The sequence below is a fragment of the Canis lupus genome, chromosome 1 (assembly GCF_048164855.1).
Source record: "Canis lupus baileyi chromosome 1, mCanLup2.hap1, whole genome shotgun sequence".
NCBI classification, from domain to species: domain Eukaryota; kingdom Metazoa; phylum Chordata; class Mammalia; order Carnivora; family Canidae; genus Canis; species Canis lupus.
This window is the reverse complement of record NC_132838.1, coordinates 104,951,119-104,967,038: the sequence shown is the minus strand read 5'-3', so window position 1 is coordinate 104,967,038 and position 15,920 is coordinate 104,951,119. Positions and strand designations below refer to the sequence as shown.

At 41.8% G+C, this 15,920-nt stretch overlaps 1 protein-coding gene and 1 long non-coding RNA gene across 2 annotated transcripts in view; one reads left to right on the top strand and one right to left on the bottom strand.

Annotated features, from left to right (window-relative positions):
- LOC140607990 (uncharacterized) overlaps positions 1-15,920 on the top strand; it is a 202,933-nt gene that overhangs the window by 180,687 nt on the left and 6,326 nt on the right. The window contains exons 4-5 of the mRNA XM_072782719.1: positions 694-820; positions 1,679-1,774. Of these exons, the coding sequence (XP_072638820.1) occupies positions 694-820; positions 1,679-1,774 (223 nt within the window). The remainder of the gene's footprint in view (positions 1-693; positions 821-1,678; positions 1,775-15,920) is intronic.
- Positions 12,745-14,161, bottom strand: LOC140600398 (uncharacterized). The gene is made up of 3 exons (XR_012003665.1): positions 13,799-14,161; positions 13,310-13,430; positions 12,745-13,160 (listed from the first exon to the last, which is right to left on the bottom strand). It is a non-coding gene; the product is annotated as an uncharacterized lncRNA (long non-coding RNA).

Sequence of the window (15,920 nt, the reverse complement as noted above, 5' to 3'; positions counted from 1 at the left end):
AGGAGACTTCTGTAAGACAGAACTAGTTCTAAAATAGCTCAAATGACATGAGTTCCCTGCTTGGTGAGTCACAGATGGAAACTACACTACATGGGATTCTCACACACAGGGATCTTGATTTGCCACAAATAAGATTATAGGGTATAACTTCCAAAGCAGAGACTCACAGAGCAAGGGGAAATGATAAATGATTTCCTATTATGGGGGGGTTAGGGTGGATATTTAGAAAGGGTAGCCTGTTACCTTATGTAGAGCTGGCATAAGGTTGCATATAGACGTTAAGAAAATACTTTGTACTTTAGGTAAATGATGTTTGTCCTCCATGCATGGAGAATTTTAGTATTATAATGAGGTAAAAGTAACTGTAGATGACTCCATGGGTTACACCTTAGTCTGTCTGCCTCAACCTGCGCCAGGCCAAACACTTCCTCGGGGCAGTCATTCCCCTTCTTCATTGGATAGTTTCTGTTTCACCACGGGAGACTGCCCATGAGGTGTTTTGGCCTCAGTAAAGGATAAAGTGGAAAGAAGAGTGTAAGTAAAATGTGAGATACTAGGGTTGGCATTGATAAGCAGGTAAGCAGAAAGGGTCAGTTCATGGGTTTTAGCTGGTGACACTAACTCCCTCTTTCATCTTAGGTACGTTGTGAACTCTTGTCAATGGCCATTTGGTAACTGTGGTATTTATTGCAGGGACTGCTGACATTCAGGGATGTGGCCGTAGAATTCTCTCCGGAGGAGTGGAGATGTCTGAACCATACTCAGCGGGAATTATACAGAGATGTGATGTTAGAGAACTATGGACACCTCCTCTTCGTGGGTGAGAATAACCGCTCTGAGATTTCCCAAACCAACTCAAGGTTTCGTTCCTTCCTTTGAAGACTGTCTCTTGGGTGATTCCTCATTGCATGACTGGAATCCAGTCCATGCAGTAAGGAACATAAGTTGGGGTTTTAGGATTTTTTTTTTAATTTTTATTTATTCATGCTGGGGTGGGGGGAGCAGAGGAAGCAAGGATCTTGACTTGGGACTTGATCCCAGGACTCCGGGACCACACCCTGAGCCAAAGGCAGATGCTTAAGCAGATGCTCAACCGCCGAGCCACCCGGGCGACCTGGGGTTGTAGGTTTAGAGAAAAATCTTAATGATACTCGCTTTTCAGCTTTAGCTTCCCCTTCCTTAAGGGGGTAACATCATTTCTGTAGATTAGTGGCAATTCTAAACATTGAGCAGCATAAAATGGTATTGCCCACATGTTTTTTTTAATATTTTTATTTATTTATTAGAGACACACAGAGAGAGAGAGAGAGAGAGGCAGAGACTCACACAGGCACAGGGAGAGGCAGGCTCCATGCAGGGAGCCCGACGTGGGACTCGATCCCAGGTCTCCAGGATCACGCCCTGGGCTGAAGACGGCGCTAAACCACTGAGCCACACGGGCTGCCCTTATTGCCCACATTTAAACTCCAATTTTTACTCATTATTATATCAGTAGTACTTGGGAGTCGAAGTCAGGAAGTGAATATTTGATACCCTACCTGTTCTAAAGTGGCTGTTGGTCAACAGTGTTTGGAAATCATCTTCTGTTATTTTACAATGGCCTCTCTTCTCTATTGAGCACAATAGTGGATTGAAAGAATCTCCAGCAATACTTCTATTCCCTTTTTCTAATAAACAGGTCTAATTGTATCAAAGCCAGATTTGGTCTCCTTTTTGGAGCAAAGGAAGGAACCTTGGGATCTGAAGACAAAGAAGACAGTAGCCATCCATCCAGGTAGGTGGGAATATGTGAAGCAGATGACAGAAGTTGAGGTCCAAATCTAAAGGAGGACGATAGACCCTGAGGTGCGGTTCCAGTAGCTCTCCTTGAATCAAAGTCAGTTGGGGAAGCCCAGTTTTATTTCTCTGTCTCTTCCAAAGGGACATCTATTATGCAACATTATCATGCTCTTTTATTCTCTTAAGGATTCTCCTTCAGGTCCAGTTATGGTCCATCACATCCACAGGGAGGGCCAGGAGACTCCCATGGGAGTGGGAGGGCCTCCACAATCTGAGAGGTTTTCCATCGTTTTGAGGACCTTGGGGAAATCTCCCTGTTTCTGAAGAACTTGATGCTAACTAACTCTTTTCTAAGTTCTGTTTTGCCTCGTGTGGGAAGTGTGCCAGAGTTGTGGTGGCCATACGGGTTTTGGTGCAGAAATCCCAGGAACACTAGAGACAGACATCCCATGATTTCTGATTTATGCATTCCACTGTTATGGAGGCTTTAATCTTAATCAGACAAAATTAGAAACTCAGTGATTTCATCAGATAAAGTCCCTTGATGATCCTTGCCTGATCCTTGCCTGAATCTTAAATAATTCAAGATTTGCATACTAGTTCTTGGCCAGTTACATTATTTATTCTACCTTTATTTGCTATCACTTTATTTTTTATTCTTTTATGGTTGTATTCATTTATTCATGAGAGACACAGACAGAGAGAGAGAGAGAGTCAGAGACATAGGGAGAGAGAAGCAGGCTCCATGCAGGGAGCCCGATGTGAGACTCGATCCCGGGACTCCAGGATCATGCCCGAGCTGAAGGCAGGGGCTCAACTGCTGAGCCACCCAGGCATCCCTAGATCAAAAGTACTGATATGACATGGGCATGTATGTGCTTTGTAAGAAGTGAAGTAGATAGTAAAATTCCCATATTGAAAAAATGTTTTGCGTATAGAATAATTGTACTTCGAATAATTCTTTTTTTAAAAGATTTATTTTTTAAGTTTTATTTATTTTTTTTTAATTTTTTTTAAATTTTTATTTATTTATGATAGTCACACAGAGAGAGAGAGAGGCAGAGACACAGGCAGAGGGAGAGCAGGCTCCATGCACCGGGACCCCGACGTGGGATTCGATCCCGGGTCTTCGGGATCGCGCCCTGGGCCAAAGGCAGGCGCCAAACCGCTGCGCCACCCAGGGATCCCTATTTATTTATTTTTATTTTCATTTTTATTTTTATTTTTATTTTTATTTTTATTTTTATTTTTATTATTTATTTTAAAGATTTTATTTATTTATGAGACATAGAGAGAGAGAGGCAGAGGGAGAAGCAGGCTCCATGCAGGGAGCCCGACGTGGGAACTCGATCCTGGAACCCAGGATCGTGCTCTGGGCTGAAGGTGGCGCCAAATCGCTGAGCCACCTGGGCTGCCCTATTTATTTATTTATTTATTTATTTATTTATTTATTTATTTATTTATTTATTTATTTATTCATTCATAAGAGAGAGACACACACACACAGAGAGAGAGAGAGGCAGAGATGTAGGCAGAGGGTGAACCAGGCTCCTTGTGGAGAGCCCGATGTGGGACTTCATTCCTGGACCCGCGGATCACGGCCTGACCAAAGGCAGATGCTCAACCGTTGAGCCTCCCAGGCATCCCATACTTTAATTCAGTTTAGTATGTAGATTTCTAATTTTATTATATTTTTTAAAAATATTTTATGTGTTTACTTGAGAGCGCACAAGCAGGTGAAGAGGGAGAGGGAGAGGGAGACAGAGAAGCAGACTCTCTGCTGAGCAGGGAGCATGACATGGGGTTCTATCCCAGGATGCTGGGATCGTTACCCGAGTTGAAGGTGGATGGGTAACTGACTGAGCTACCCAGGTGCCCTTTTAAATATTCACATGAGCAGAGTTTTATGTTGTAACGTCTACTGAAAATTTCAGTAGTATACTATAGAGGCTCCCTTGTAGAAGATGAGTAGATTTTGTCATGTTGGTTTAAAATTCTCTTTTCACTTCTGATTTTTGATGGATGAGTTTTATATATATACACACATATGTATATGCATATATATTAAAGATTCTATTTATTTATTCATGAGAGACACACAGAGAAGCAGAGACATAGACAGAGGGAGAAGCCGGCTCCTCGCAGTGAGCCCAGAGTGGGACTCCTTCCCCGGACCTGGGATCATGCCCTGAGCCAAAGGCAGACGCTCAACCGCTAAGCCCCCCGGGCATCTCTGATAGATTAATTGTAATGTGTCACTGTGTTTCTGTCTTGACATTTATCCTACTTTGAGTTTACTGAGCTTGTTGAATTTGCCTCTTTCCACATATGTGTGAAGTAGAAGCCTTTAGCTCTTCACGTAAACTCTCTGCCCCCTTTCACTCCTCTCCTTATGGGGTCCCCTTAATGTACATATCATCCCACTTGTTGGGGTCCCATGGATCCCCAGGCCATGTCCTTTTCCACATTTTTCTTTGGTCTTCTTAATAGGTGATTTAAAACAAAGGGTCTTGGGGATCCCTGGGGGCTCAGTGGTTTAGTGCCTGCCTGTGGCCAGGGGTGTGATTCTGGAGTCCCCGGATCGAGTCCCATGTCATGCTCCCTGCATGGATCCTGCTTTTCCCCCTGCCTGTGTCTCTGCCTCTCTCTCTTTCTCTGTGTCTCTCATAAATAAGTGAATAAAATCTTAAAAAAAAAAAAAACAGGGTCTTTGGAGAGCCTGATTCATTCTTCTGCTTGAGCAAGTGTGTTGCTCATTCCTTAGTGTATGTATGTATGTATGTATGTATTTATTTATTTATTTATTTATTTATATTTTTAAAAGATTTTATTTTATTTTTTTTGGAGAGAGAGAGAGAGAGAGAGAGAGAGGCAGACACAGGCAGAGGGAGAAGCAGGCTCCATGCAGGAAGACAGACATGGGACTGGATCCGGGGTCCCCAGGATTATGCCCTGTTTGGAAGGTGGCGTAAACCGCTGAGCCACCTGGGATGCCCAGTGTATTTTTTTTTTAAAGGTTGTATTTATTTATTTATTTATTCATGAGAGACATAGAGAGAGGCAGAGACACAGGCAGAGGTAGAAGCAAGCTCCCTGTAGGGAGCCCACTGTGCCACTCGATCCTGGACCTCAGGATCATGACCTGAGTGAAAGGCAGAAGCTCAACCGGGGAGCCACCCAGGCATCCTTCCTTAGTGTATTTTTCAGTTCAGTGATTGTACTCTTTGGCTCCCAGTTCCTGGTTGGTTGATAGTTATACTTTGTCTCTTTTGTTTCCATTTTGGTCACACAGTTTTCTGAGATCATTTAGTCACATACCTGTTTTCTCTTCATAGTTAATTCTCTGTTATCCAATTAATAGTTCCTCATTAATCTAGGGTCAGTTTGGGGTATATATTTTGTTCCTGTGACTGGAACACATTTGTCTTTTCTTTTTTTTTTTTTTAAGATTTTATTTATTTATTCATGAGAGAGGCAGAGACACAGGCCGAGGGAGAAGCAGGCTCCACACATGGAGCCCGACGTGGGACTCGATCCTGGGTCTCCAAGATCAGGCCCCGGGGCTGAAGGTGGTGCTAAACCACTAAGCCACCAGGGCTGCCTGACATTTTTCTATTTTGTGTCATGTGATCTTCTGTTGACATTTGTGAATTACGAAAACAGAAAAAAGAAAAAGAAAAAAGGAAATAGAAAAGCAGCTTCTGGGCCCAGGATTATGTACTTTCTTTGTAGAGAACACACATAATAGTAATCCTGGCACCTGTCACACATATGCTGGGCATATGTCATGTCTGAGTTTTTGTTATTTACACGTTACAAAAGGGCAGTTACTGCTTTATAGCTCATGATATCTTCCTGGCTCTTTCCCTTCAGCCCTATTATCTCTCCATTGTTTGAACAAATGCCCGCCTTTTGTCTGAGCAGCTACCACACTGCTTCCAGAGGGTGTTCTCACTCTCTCTTTTTTCCATGTCATGCATGACAGAAACAAGTTCCTCGGGCAGCTATAATGGAGCCAGATCATTGAACATACAGGCCACTGTTTTGTAAGAGTTTTCTCAACAATGTGGCCATGGAGTGACAGGTTGAGCAGCTAGCTGCAAGGAGCAAGTGTCAAAAACTTCCTTTGTCTCTCTGATATGGCCTTTCTTCATTTGTACTTGCCTGGGGATGCTGTGCTCTCCTCATTGGCTTCTGGAGCATTCTAAAAGGTAATTTGGTCCTTTTTTGTCTCCATGGAGGAGCAAAGCCCTAAGTGTTTCCAATTCCTCAGTTGCTGATGTCCTATGATAGGTATTACTTTTGCAAATTAGCATTTTAATGTACATGCATGTGAGCTTAGTAAGTGGAAAAACTTATTTTGTATCTTTTAGTTGTGTCTTTCCATAACACCCTAGGCTTGTTAGCAAAGACAGGCAAAGAAGATTGTTATATAGGAAGATCCGAAAGCTGTGGCCCTGAGTATTTATAATTAATGAATGTCTGGGAAAGGGATGGGGGAGGGAAAAGCAGGAAGGATGTTTCGATGGATATAACCAAACTAGGATAATCACCCGTAATGAAATCTCAACTACCAGAAGAGGTCAAGGATATAAAACTTTAGGGGGGAAACCCCACCTTACGTGAGTCACATTGGCAGAACGGTATCTTTGAACCCGAGGGCCAAATTCCATTTTCATGCATACCTGTTCTCTGAAAGAACATTTGCAAATTCTGGAAACTCCCCCTAATCCATCCTGAAAATAACATTCAAACCATTTGAAATATAAGATTGGATCAGTCATTCACTGAGACATGTCTGAAAGTTAGACATGGAGAAAGAAAGCTAAGAATTCTAAATGTGGGACGCCTGGGTGTCTCAGCGGTTGAGAGTCTCCTTTGGCTCAGGGCATGATCCCAGAGTCCGGGGCCCAGTCCCGCATCGGGCTCCCTGTGAGGAGCCTGCTTCTCTCTCTGCCTATGTCTCTGCCTCTCTCTGTCTGTCTCTCGTGAATAAGTAAAATCTTTTAAAAAATTCTAAATGTGACTGATTTGGGAAGTCTTTTTCAGAGGGTTCATTATTCTTCCACCAATACATAATCAATCCTTTTTCAATGTCTTTAATTTAGATAAACAGGGGGGAGGGGGGTCTTTATTCAGACATCACTGTTTAATAGTTATCACATAATACATAATTTGGAGCAAGTTATTTATCTTTTTTTTTTTTTTTTTAAGATTTTATTTATTCATGAGACAGAGAGACAGAGAGAGGCAGAGACACAGGCAGAGAAAGAAGCACGTTCCATGTAGGGAGCCTGTTGAGGTACTTGATCCCGGGACCCCAGGATCACGCCCTGGGCAGAAGCAAGCGCTCAACCGCTGAGCCACCCAGGTGTCCCACGTTTTTTATCTTTATGTGTTATACACTTAGAGTCCTCACTAAAAGCCTTTCTATCTTCCATAATCACTGAGGTGTTTATACTCGAGACAGAACGTTATCAGTGGAATATATTGGGGAGAAACAATAATCAAGGGTCAGGAAACTCAGTTTCCAGATAACTAGTCTACAGTAATACATGTGGGAAAGTCTTTTATGAAAGCTCAAATCTTATTTTACATCCTTGTGTCCTCACTGGAGAGAAGACTTACAAATGTAGTAACTCTGGCAAACCTTTAAACTGGTCTTCAAAACTCAGTCAACAGCAGAGATTTCATAATGGGAAGAAATCTTACAAATGTAAACATTGTGGCAAAGCCTTTAAGCACTACTCAAAACTTACCATCATAAGGTAATACATGCTGGTGAGAAGGCTGACCAATGTAAAAAAAAAAAAAGCGCAAAGCCTTTAAGCTTTGTTCAGAAGCTACAACTTTCTGAACATCAGACAGTGCCTAATGACAGGAACCCTACAAGTGTAAAGAATGTGGCAAAACAAAACAAAACAAAACAAAACAAAAAAAAAGAATGTGGCAAAACATTTAATACATAATGAAAACTATTCGACATGAGATAATACATCCTGTTGAGATACTGTACAAATGTCAAGAATGTTGGCAAAGTCTTCACAGGGAACAAACTCTTACTCAATACAGGAGAAAGCATACTGGATAGAAACCCTAGAAATGTAATGAATGATGAAAACCTTTGTTCTTAATACACACTTCAGAAGAAGGAAGCCTTCATGAAGGATGGAATATTGAAGATGTAAATAATTGTCTAACTATGTAATGGGAATGTGAAATCTAAAATAAATAAGAGGGGATTCCTGGATGGCTCAGCGGTTTGGCGCCTGCTTTGGGCCCAGGGGCATGATCCTAGAGTCTCGGGATCCAGTCCCATGTAGGGCTCCCTGTATGGAGCCTGCCTCTCCCTCTGCCTGTGTCTCTGTCTCTGTCTCTCTCTGTGTGTCTCATGAATAAATAAAATCTTTAAATCAATCAATCAATCAAAGAATTCACTGTAGAAAGCAAAAGATCAGTCTATTTCACACATGATTCTAAATTAGGATATTTATTATGGAGTAAAATCCAAAGTTCAAACACTTAATTACATTTTAGCTTTGGACAATGCAGGTATTAGGGGTGTCAACTCTTTCACCGTTGAAAATCTGCTCGTCACTTTTGACTCCCCATACATAAAACCATACCTGTTTATCCATGGAAATAGCCTATTGTTGACAAGAAGCCTTCCAGAACAGGAACAGTCAATATCCCATTCTTAGTATGTTTTCTGTACTATATCTGGCATTGTTTTTTTTTTTTAATATTTTATTTATTTATTCATGAGAGACCCAGAGAGAGAGGCAGAGACATTGATAGAGAAGGAAGCAGGCTCCAGGCTCCTTGCAGGGAGCCCGATGTGGGACTCGATTCCTGGACCCGGGATCACACTCTGAGCTAAAGGCAGAGGCTCAACCGCTGAGCCACCCAGGTATCCCTATTATGGCATTGTTATAATAATGTAAGCTTGAGAAAAGAAAATGTTAAGGAAATCATAATGAACAGAAAACATGTTTACAGTACTTCAAGAAGTACGTATCAAGAAAACTTATGTGTAAGTGGACCCATACTGTTCAAACCCACTTATTCAAAGGTCAGCTGCACTTGCTAATATGCCTGAAAGGATCGAGAGAGGATGGATGTCTGGGGAGGGGTATTAGTGTGTCTTATTTTCTTTTGACCATATTTGAGAGTTTTTGCATGGCAAATAGTATTGATTTGACTCTTAAGTCATCTCGTGTTGTGCCTTTATTGCGTGGGTGCATTCAAGGTGATTTGATTGTGGCTGTCTCACAGACATGAGGGGCTCTTATTTGGTGGGGAATTCATTCATGCCTACTTTGCATACACGATGAAGGAGACTATGGTTTACAATTTATGAAGAAAGTCCACATGGAGATGCTGTTTGTGGGTCATGAGGAAGAGTGACCTAAATCATGATGAAGTAAGTGTTCAGAGAGTCATCATTTACATTAAAGTAAGAGAAGGGTGCCTGGGTGGCTGAGTTGCTTAAAGCATCTGTCTCTTCAGTTCAACTCAGGTCATGATCTGGGAAGTTGGGATGGAGCTCCATATTAGGCTCAGTGTTCAGCCCTGTCAGCTAGGGATCTTTCTGTCCCTCTCCCTCTGGCCCTCCCTGCTAATCTCCCACATGTTCTTTCTCTCTCTAAATAAATGGATAGGGATGCCTGGGTGGTTCAACGGTTAAGCATCTGCCTTCAGCTCAGGGCATGATCCCTGAGTTCCAGGATGGAGTCCCACATCGGGCTCCCTGCGGGGAGCCTGCTTCTCCCTCTGCCCATGTCTCTGCCTCTCTCTGTGTGTCTCTCATGAATGAATAGATAGATAGGTAGATAGATAGATAGATAGATAGATAGATAGATAGATAGACAGATAGATAAGCTAAAAAAAATAATAAATGTGTATCCCTGGGTGGCGTCTTTAATGGACTGTTTTTGATTAGGTTTCTGGTCAACAGGAGGCTATTAAAATTAAGTGTTAGAGAGTCCATATTATACATGGATTTTCAACTGCATGGGTGTTGGCACACTGAACCTCTGCTGTATTCAGGAGTCACCTGTATTTGTTAGAGCAGTGGGATGCTATGACTAATAATCTTTTTTCCCTGTGGTCTTAAACCTCAAATAATTTGAGGTTATTTTGTTTTTAAGATTTTATTCATTTATTCACGAGACACACACACACACACACACACAGGCAGAGACCTAGGCAGAGGGAGAAGCAGGTTCCATGCAGGAAGCTCGATGTGGGACTCCATCCCTTGATCCCAGGACCCCAGGATGATGCCCTGAGCAAAGGCAGAAGCTCAACTGCTCAGCCACCCAGGCGTCCCTATTTGAGGTTATTTTCCCCAAGTTTATGTGATGTATATTTTCCTCCTTATATTATACTACTGCTAAAGCAGTATGATGGGTTTTTTTCCTTTAAGATTTTATTTATTTATTTGAGTGAGAGAGAGCACAAGCAGGGGGAACAGCAGTGGGAGAGGGAGAAGCAGACTCCCTGCTAAGCAGGGAACCCGATGTAGGGCTTGATCCCAGGACCCCGAGATCATGAGCTGAGCTGAAGACAGAAGCTAAATCACCTGAGCCACCCAGGCACCCCAGGATGATGTTTGTAATAAGGATGATATAGATGTATTATTGAGCGTGTGGCTAAATGATTTCTTGATAATGCTGTGTTGGAATGCATTTTGTATAATCACACTGCCTGCAGGGGCTTTGAACGGACCCTAGTTCTACCCAGTGGCAAATAACACTAGATAAAAGGCCCCCAAGTCACAAGTAAAGGTAACTTTTGATAGGACTTCCTCTATAGTGTTTGTGAAAGAGCTGTCTGCTGACAGTATTTAGCATAAGCTCCCCTTAGAGAAGATCCCTGCACAGTTAATCTTACTCATTTTGGTTTGATTTGCATTCTAGATTTAGCCCAGGAACTCGAAAGCACTCCAACCGTGGACTCGAAACATGGCATCTGCCCCACTTCTTGGTCATTTTCTCTGCCTGCAGTCAATCTTGAACCCTTCATGCTGTCTCTCAAGGCATATTATTTACATCCTCCAGTACCTATGAGTAGTAAACTTTATTTCCCTTTCTTTGTTTTCTTTTATTGAACCTTGGCTCATCATCCAATGCCCAGGGGTCCTACTTCAAAACTGTTAACTGAACAAAGTCAATACACATATAATTACAAGCCATATCTACAGAATTTTCGATCGCTATTTTTCTTTGTTTATGTTGTTTTGGTGAGCATAGAGAAGACAACATTTATGGGTTTGGTATCCACAGAATGCAAAGTGTTATATTAAGTTAAAGATATGGGCAGCCCAGGCGGCTCAGCGGTTTAGCGCTGCCTTCAGCCCAAGGCCTGATCCTGGAGACCCGGGATCGAGTCCCACATTGGGCTCCCTGCATGGAGCCTGTGTCTCTGCCTCTCTCTGTGTCTCTCTCTCTCTCTCTCTCTGTGTCTCTCATGAATAAATAAATAAAATCTTTTTTAAAAACGTTTAAAAAAAAGCTAAAGATATATCTTTTTTCTTTTTTTTTCTTTTTAAGATTTTTTAAAATTATTCACGAGAGGCAGAGAGACAGGCAGAAGCAGAGACATAGGCAGAAGGAGAAGCAGGCTCCTCAGGAAGCACGATGTGGGACTCGATCCCGCAAATCTGGGCTCATGCCCTGAGTCGAAGGCAGATGTTGAACCACTAACCCCCCGCCCCCGGGCATCCCAAGATATATTTCAGAATAGTAGAGTAACTAGGAAGAAGTACCTGTGTGTATATGTGTGGGTATACCTATATCTCCAGAAGGAAAGGGAATATTGGGGCAAAGAAGGTTATTTTCAAACTTCATGATTTCCTAGTAAACAAAAATGTTTACTAGATTCCTGATGGGAATAATTTTCTATACGTTGCGTTGAATTTATTTCTCCTAAATTTCGTATGCCTTGGTTTGAAAATCTCTCCGGGCAAATTGTGTCTCATCTACTTACCTATTACTCATGTAGGATCTACTCTGTTTTCCTTGTTTTGAATGTTCAGGAACTGTTGCTTGTATGTCTTAGGGATTTTAAGAATGGTTTGCATGAAATGACATGGTGTTCAAAAATTCATCCGAATGTGGGAGTAATTTCTCACTGAGCATATTCAATTCCATGTAGTTTAATTGCTACATTTCATTTCTTCCTTCTTAATTGGAGAAGAACGCTAAGTGCGATTTCTTTACTTACTATTCTTTTCCCTTCTTGGAAGTGACATCATCCAAGTTAGTCACTTTCGTATAACAGTTTGATTTACGTGAAGACGTGGAGACTTCATGAGTCATGGGATGTTTTAACATTCATTTGAAGAGACCAAGTTGGGACAATGCTCGGGGTGTGGTAGATGTTCTAAACATAAGAAGACAATATTTTATTGGGAGTGATGATGCAGCCCAAGGCGAGATGAAAAATATCTAGGCTAAAGAACCAACATGAATTCTTCATGGGGGGGAGAGACTGCCTGTCCAAGTCTGCACTACTGACTGTAAATTTAGAAAGACAAATTTTACTTGTTTTGTTTCCAAATCATTCCCAGTTTTTCCATGTCTTCCTCTCCTTTATAGTGTGTGGCATCACAGCTGTCCTCCTTTTGTATGTTATGGAGACCCCATTGTCACTGCTCTCTCCCTCCCACATAAGCCACACAGGCTGTTGTAGGTTCTTAGGAGGAGCTTTACTTTTTTTAATTGAGTCGGAAATGGTTGGTAACTGGATCATTTGAGGCCATATCTGAGATTTAAATACTATGCTGTCACCACTTCCTTGGTAGACCGGGAAGCACATCAGTGGGCCACAGGACTACTTCAGGCATTTGGTACCAAGAGTTGTGAGGACAGATAAGACATGCTAACGGTATCCTTCGAGAGGGAGAGAAGGCTTAGTGAAAGCAAGTATGAACAATTTAAGGGATTTCATTTATTTTTTTTTCAAGGTTTTATTTATTTATTCATGAGAGACACAGAGAGAGGCAGAGACACAGGCAGAGGGAGAAGCAGGCTCCATGCAGGGAGACTCGGACCCGGGTCTCCAGGATCAGGCCCTGGGCCTAAGGCGGCGCCAGACCGCTGAGCCACCCGGGCTTCCCAAGGGATTTCATTTATATGAGAAAGGGACACAGAGAGAGCATGCAAGAGCTTGCAGGAGTCGGGGGAGGGGCAGAGGGAGAAGGAGAAGCAGACTCCTCAATGAGTGGGGAGCTCAGTGTGGGGCTCGATCCCATGATTCTGGGATCAAGGCAGATGCCCAGACGACCATACCAACCAGGTGATCCTGGACAACTCTTGAAACGTGGGGAAGTTCTGGTCGGGAGCTCTCTTTGGTCACTGCAATGTCTTAAGTAGCTTCTAGTGATGAATAAAATGACAGAGATGGGGACTTGAGGAATGTGGTGATTTTCTGGGATTCAAGGCAGTCAGATCCATTCCACATGAGTTAATGAATTCCCTGGTGGTCCTCAGACCTAGCTGCTATTGGGTGACATAGATAACTATACCTTTCCAGGTGCAGATGTGGGAGTGGGTGGAGAGAGGATACGGATGATTAAACATTTTGGGCATAGGTTTAAGGTGTCATCTGGCAGAGTCGATGTTGATGATGAAGAAGGCTTTTGGATACTAATAGGCAGAAGAAGAAACACTGATATCCCAGGTATATAACCCCCACATAGATCTGCTTCACTATACATGTTTGACATTCCAGGGATGGTGACCCACGGCTGGCACAACCTCCCTCCCTCACTTCCACTCAGCCCCATGATCAATCTAGTCCTGTGTTCTTGACTGTGTGCAAAGCACTGCATATCTTAGGAGCAGGTCACCAGTCATGGATGCTTCAAATGGCCCACCCAGTTTTTAGTCTTGATATCCCTATGTGGTTTCACAGCCCATGCAGTCCTTAACACCCTTCCTGATCTAGGTGGAAAGAGGATTTTTATCAGTTGTCAAAACTGATAAAATAAAGTTGGGTATCATGTTATACTCACATTTTAAAGTGGTTCCACTGAAGGATAATGACTCATTCAGGAAAAGCCATCCTCCCCAAGGCACAATGCCCACGGTGTCATTGACCTACTCTGGGCTCTTTTCTTCTTGGGAGAAGAACCCTAGTTCTAGGTGGTCCCCCACAGTGGGGCACTGTGCTGGCCCATGGAGAAGTGTACTGTGGTCATAGGGAAACGACTCCACTTAACCTTCTGATGCTGTCCCTATTGATCTTTGTAGTCCAGGGGGTGTTCAGCATCACCCCTGAGTCCTGAGAATTGCCCAGTGATGTCTTATGTGTATAGTTGCTAGTTGAGCTTATTATGAGAAGTACAGAAGTGGGATCTACCTATGTCACCATCTTTATGATGTCAACCCTCTGTGATGAATACTTTTATATCTCGTGAGGTAACAATGAATGTCTTGCTACATACATGTATGTATGTGTGTATATGTTTATATGTGTATATAAATATGCACACACTGATTATGTGTTATTGATGAGATAGAATGGAGTACATTTAGATACTTAACAACATTATGAAGAAGAGTGACAGACTCCTTCAGTGTTAAAAATTATTCGACATCATATTTATTTTTGCCATGCAGCTTGTTTAATTGGTTATCACACACGGTTTTGTTTTTTGTTTAGTTTTTTTCCAATTTCATCCTCACGTTTCAGTTACAACTCTAGGAAAATTCCAACGGAATATATTCAAGCAAAGTTTAGTGTTACCAGGAACATTTAGTTTATATATGTTTAATATTCTAATGGAGATGTTGGGGTTTGGAATTACCGTGTTTTTACTTTACACTCTATCCGCTTAATTTTTTTGTGTTTTCCTATATGAATTTTAAGAAAATAATTCTATATTTCCTTCTTTTTTTGTGAATATTGTATACTCAGTACCATATTGCTTTAGCTATAAATTCATGCATGCCATGAAAATTTAGTCACAGTGGGAAGTTCCTTCCTAACTTTAATTTCAACTTGTCAGCATACATTATGACACTTTTATTTGTGTATTTGTTTGTTTGTTTGTTTGATTAAAGACTTTATTTATTAGAGAGAGAAAGAGAGAGAACAGAGTAGAGGGAGAGGGAGAAGCAGACTCCCTGCTGCTGAGCAAGGATCCTGGGGCCCTGAGATCATGACTTCTGCCAAAGGCAGATGCTTAACCCACTGAGCCACCCAGGTGCCCTGACACTGATCTTTTAATATACATCTCTTATTCTTGGACATTTTTTAAAAGTAAAGTCACATGTGGAGATCGTAGGTGAACAGTTCAGTGGGATTTCACAACCGAATCCCATCTCTATAATCCATTGAGCTCAAGAAACTTTATTTTGTTTGTCCTCTAAAATTCCCCTTGAGGTCCTTAGTAATTTTCCCAAAAGCTCAACACTCCTTTAACACGTAAGGAATAGGTGCCTGTCCTCGTTTTTGTACTTTACGTGAATGTAATCAGGTGACGGGAACTCTTTTGTAATTGGCATTTTTTTCCTTTCTGTCTCTTGCCTGTAAATTTATGTATCACTGCATGTTGTTGTGCACCATTCATTAGAGTTGGATGGATCCAGTTCCATCATGTGAATATCAACTGGCTGCATCGTTCTAGTATTAATATGCAAGTGAATGGTTCTCAGTCTATGACTGTCATGACTATTACTGGCATGTAAAATCTATAATTTGTCTTTAAGTGTGAAAAATGTAGATATATCTGCTGCCTCTGTGTGTGTGTGTGTGTGTGTGTGTGTGTGTATGGGAGTGAATTGTTGGTAAATAGGTTTATTCAGCTTTAACAGACACTATGAAACTCCATCCCACAATCTTTATACCACTTTTCACACACATCGCAGCACATGGGATTTCTGGCTTATCTACATACTTTCCAAAATTTGGTAGTTTATGTCATTTTCACAGTAGGCTTCTGGTTGGAAGGAGAATAACCAACTCTTGGTTTTATTTGCTTTGTTGTAGTTACTTCCTTTTACTATGGAGTAAAATCTCTGTATAATCTCTTCAAAGTGTCCGGTTAGTTATTATGATCCTCTTCCTGTTAATGTGCAGTCTCAAATTGATAGTATTGAATTCCAGGAAGATTCTCACTTGATCATGTTGTA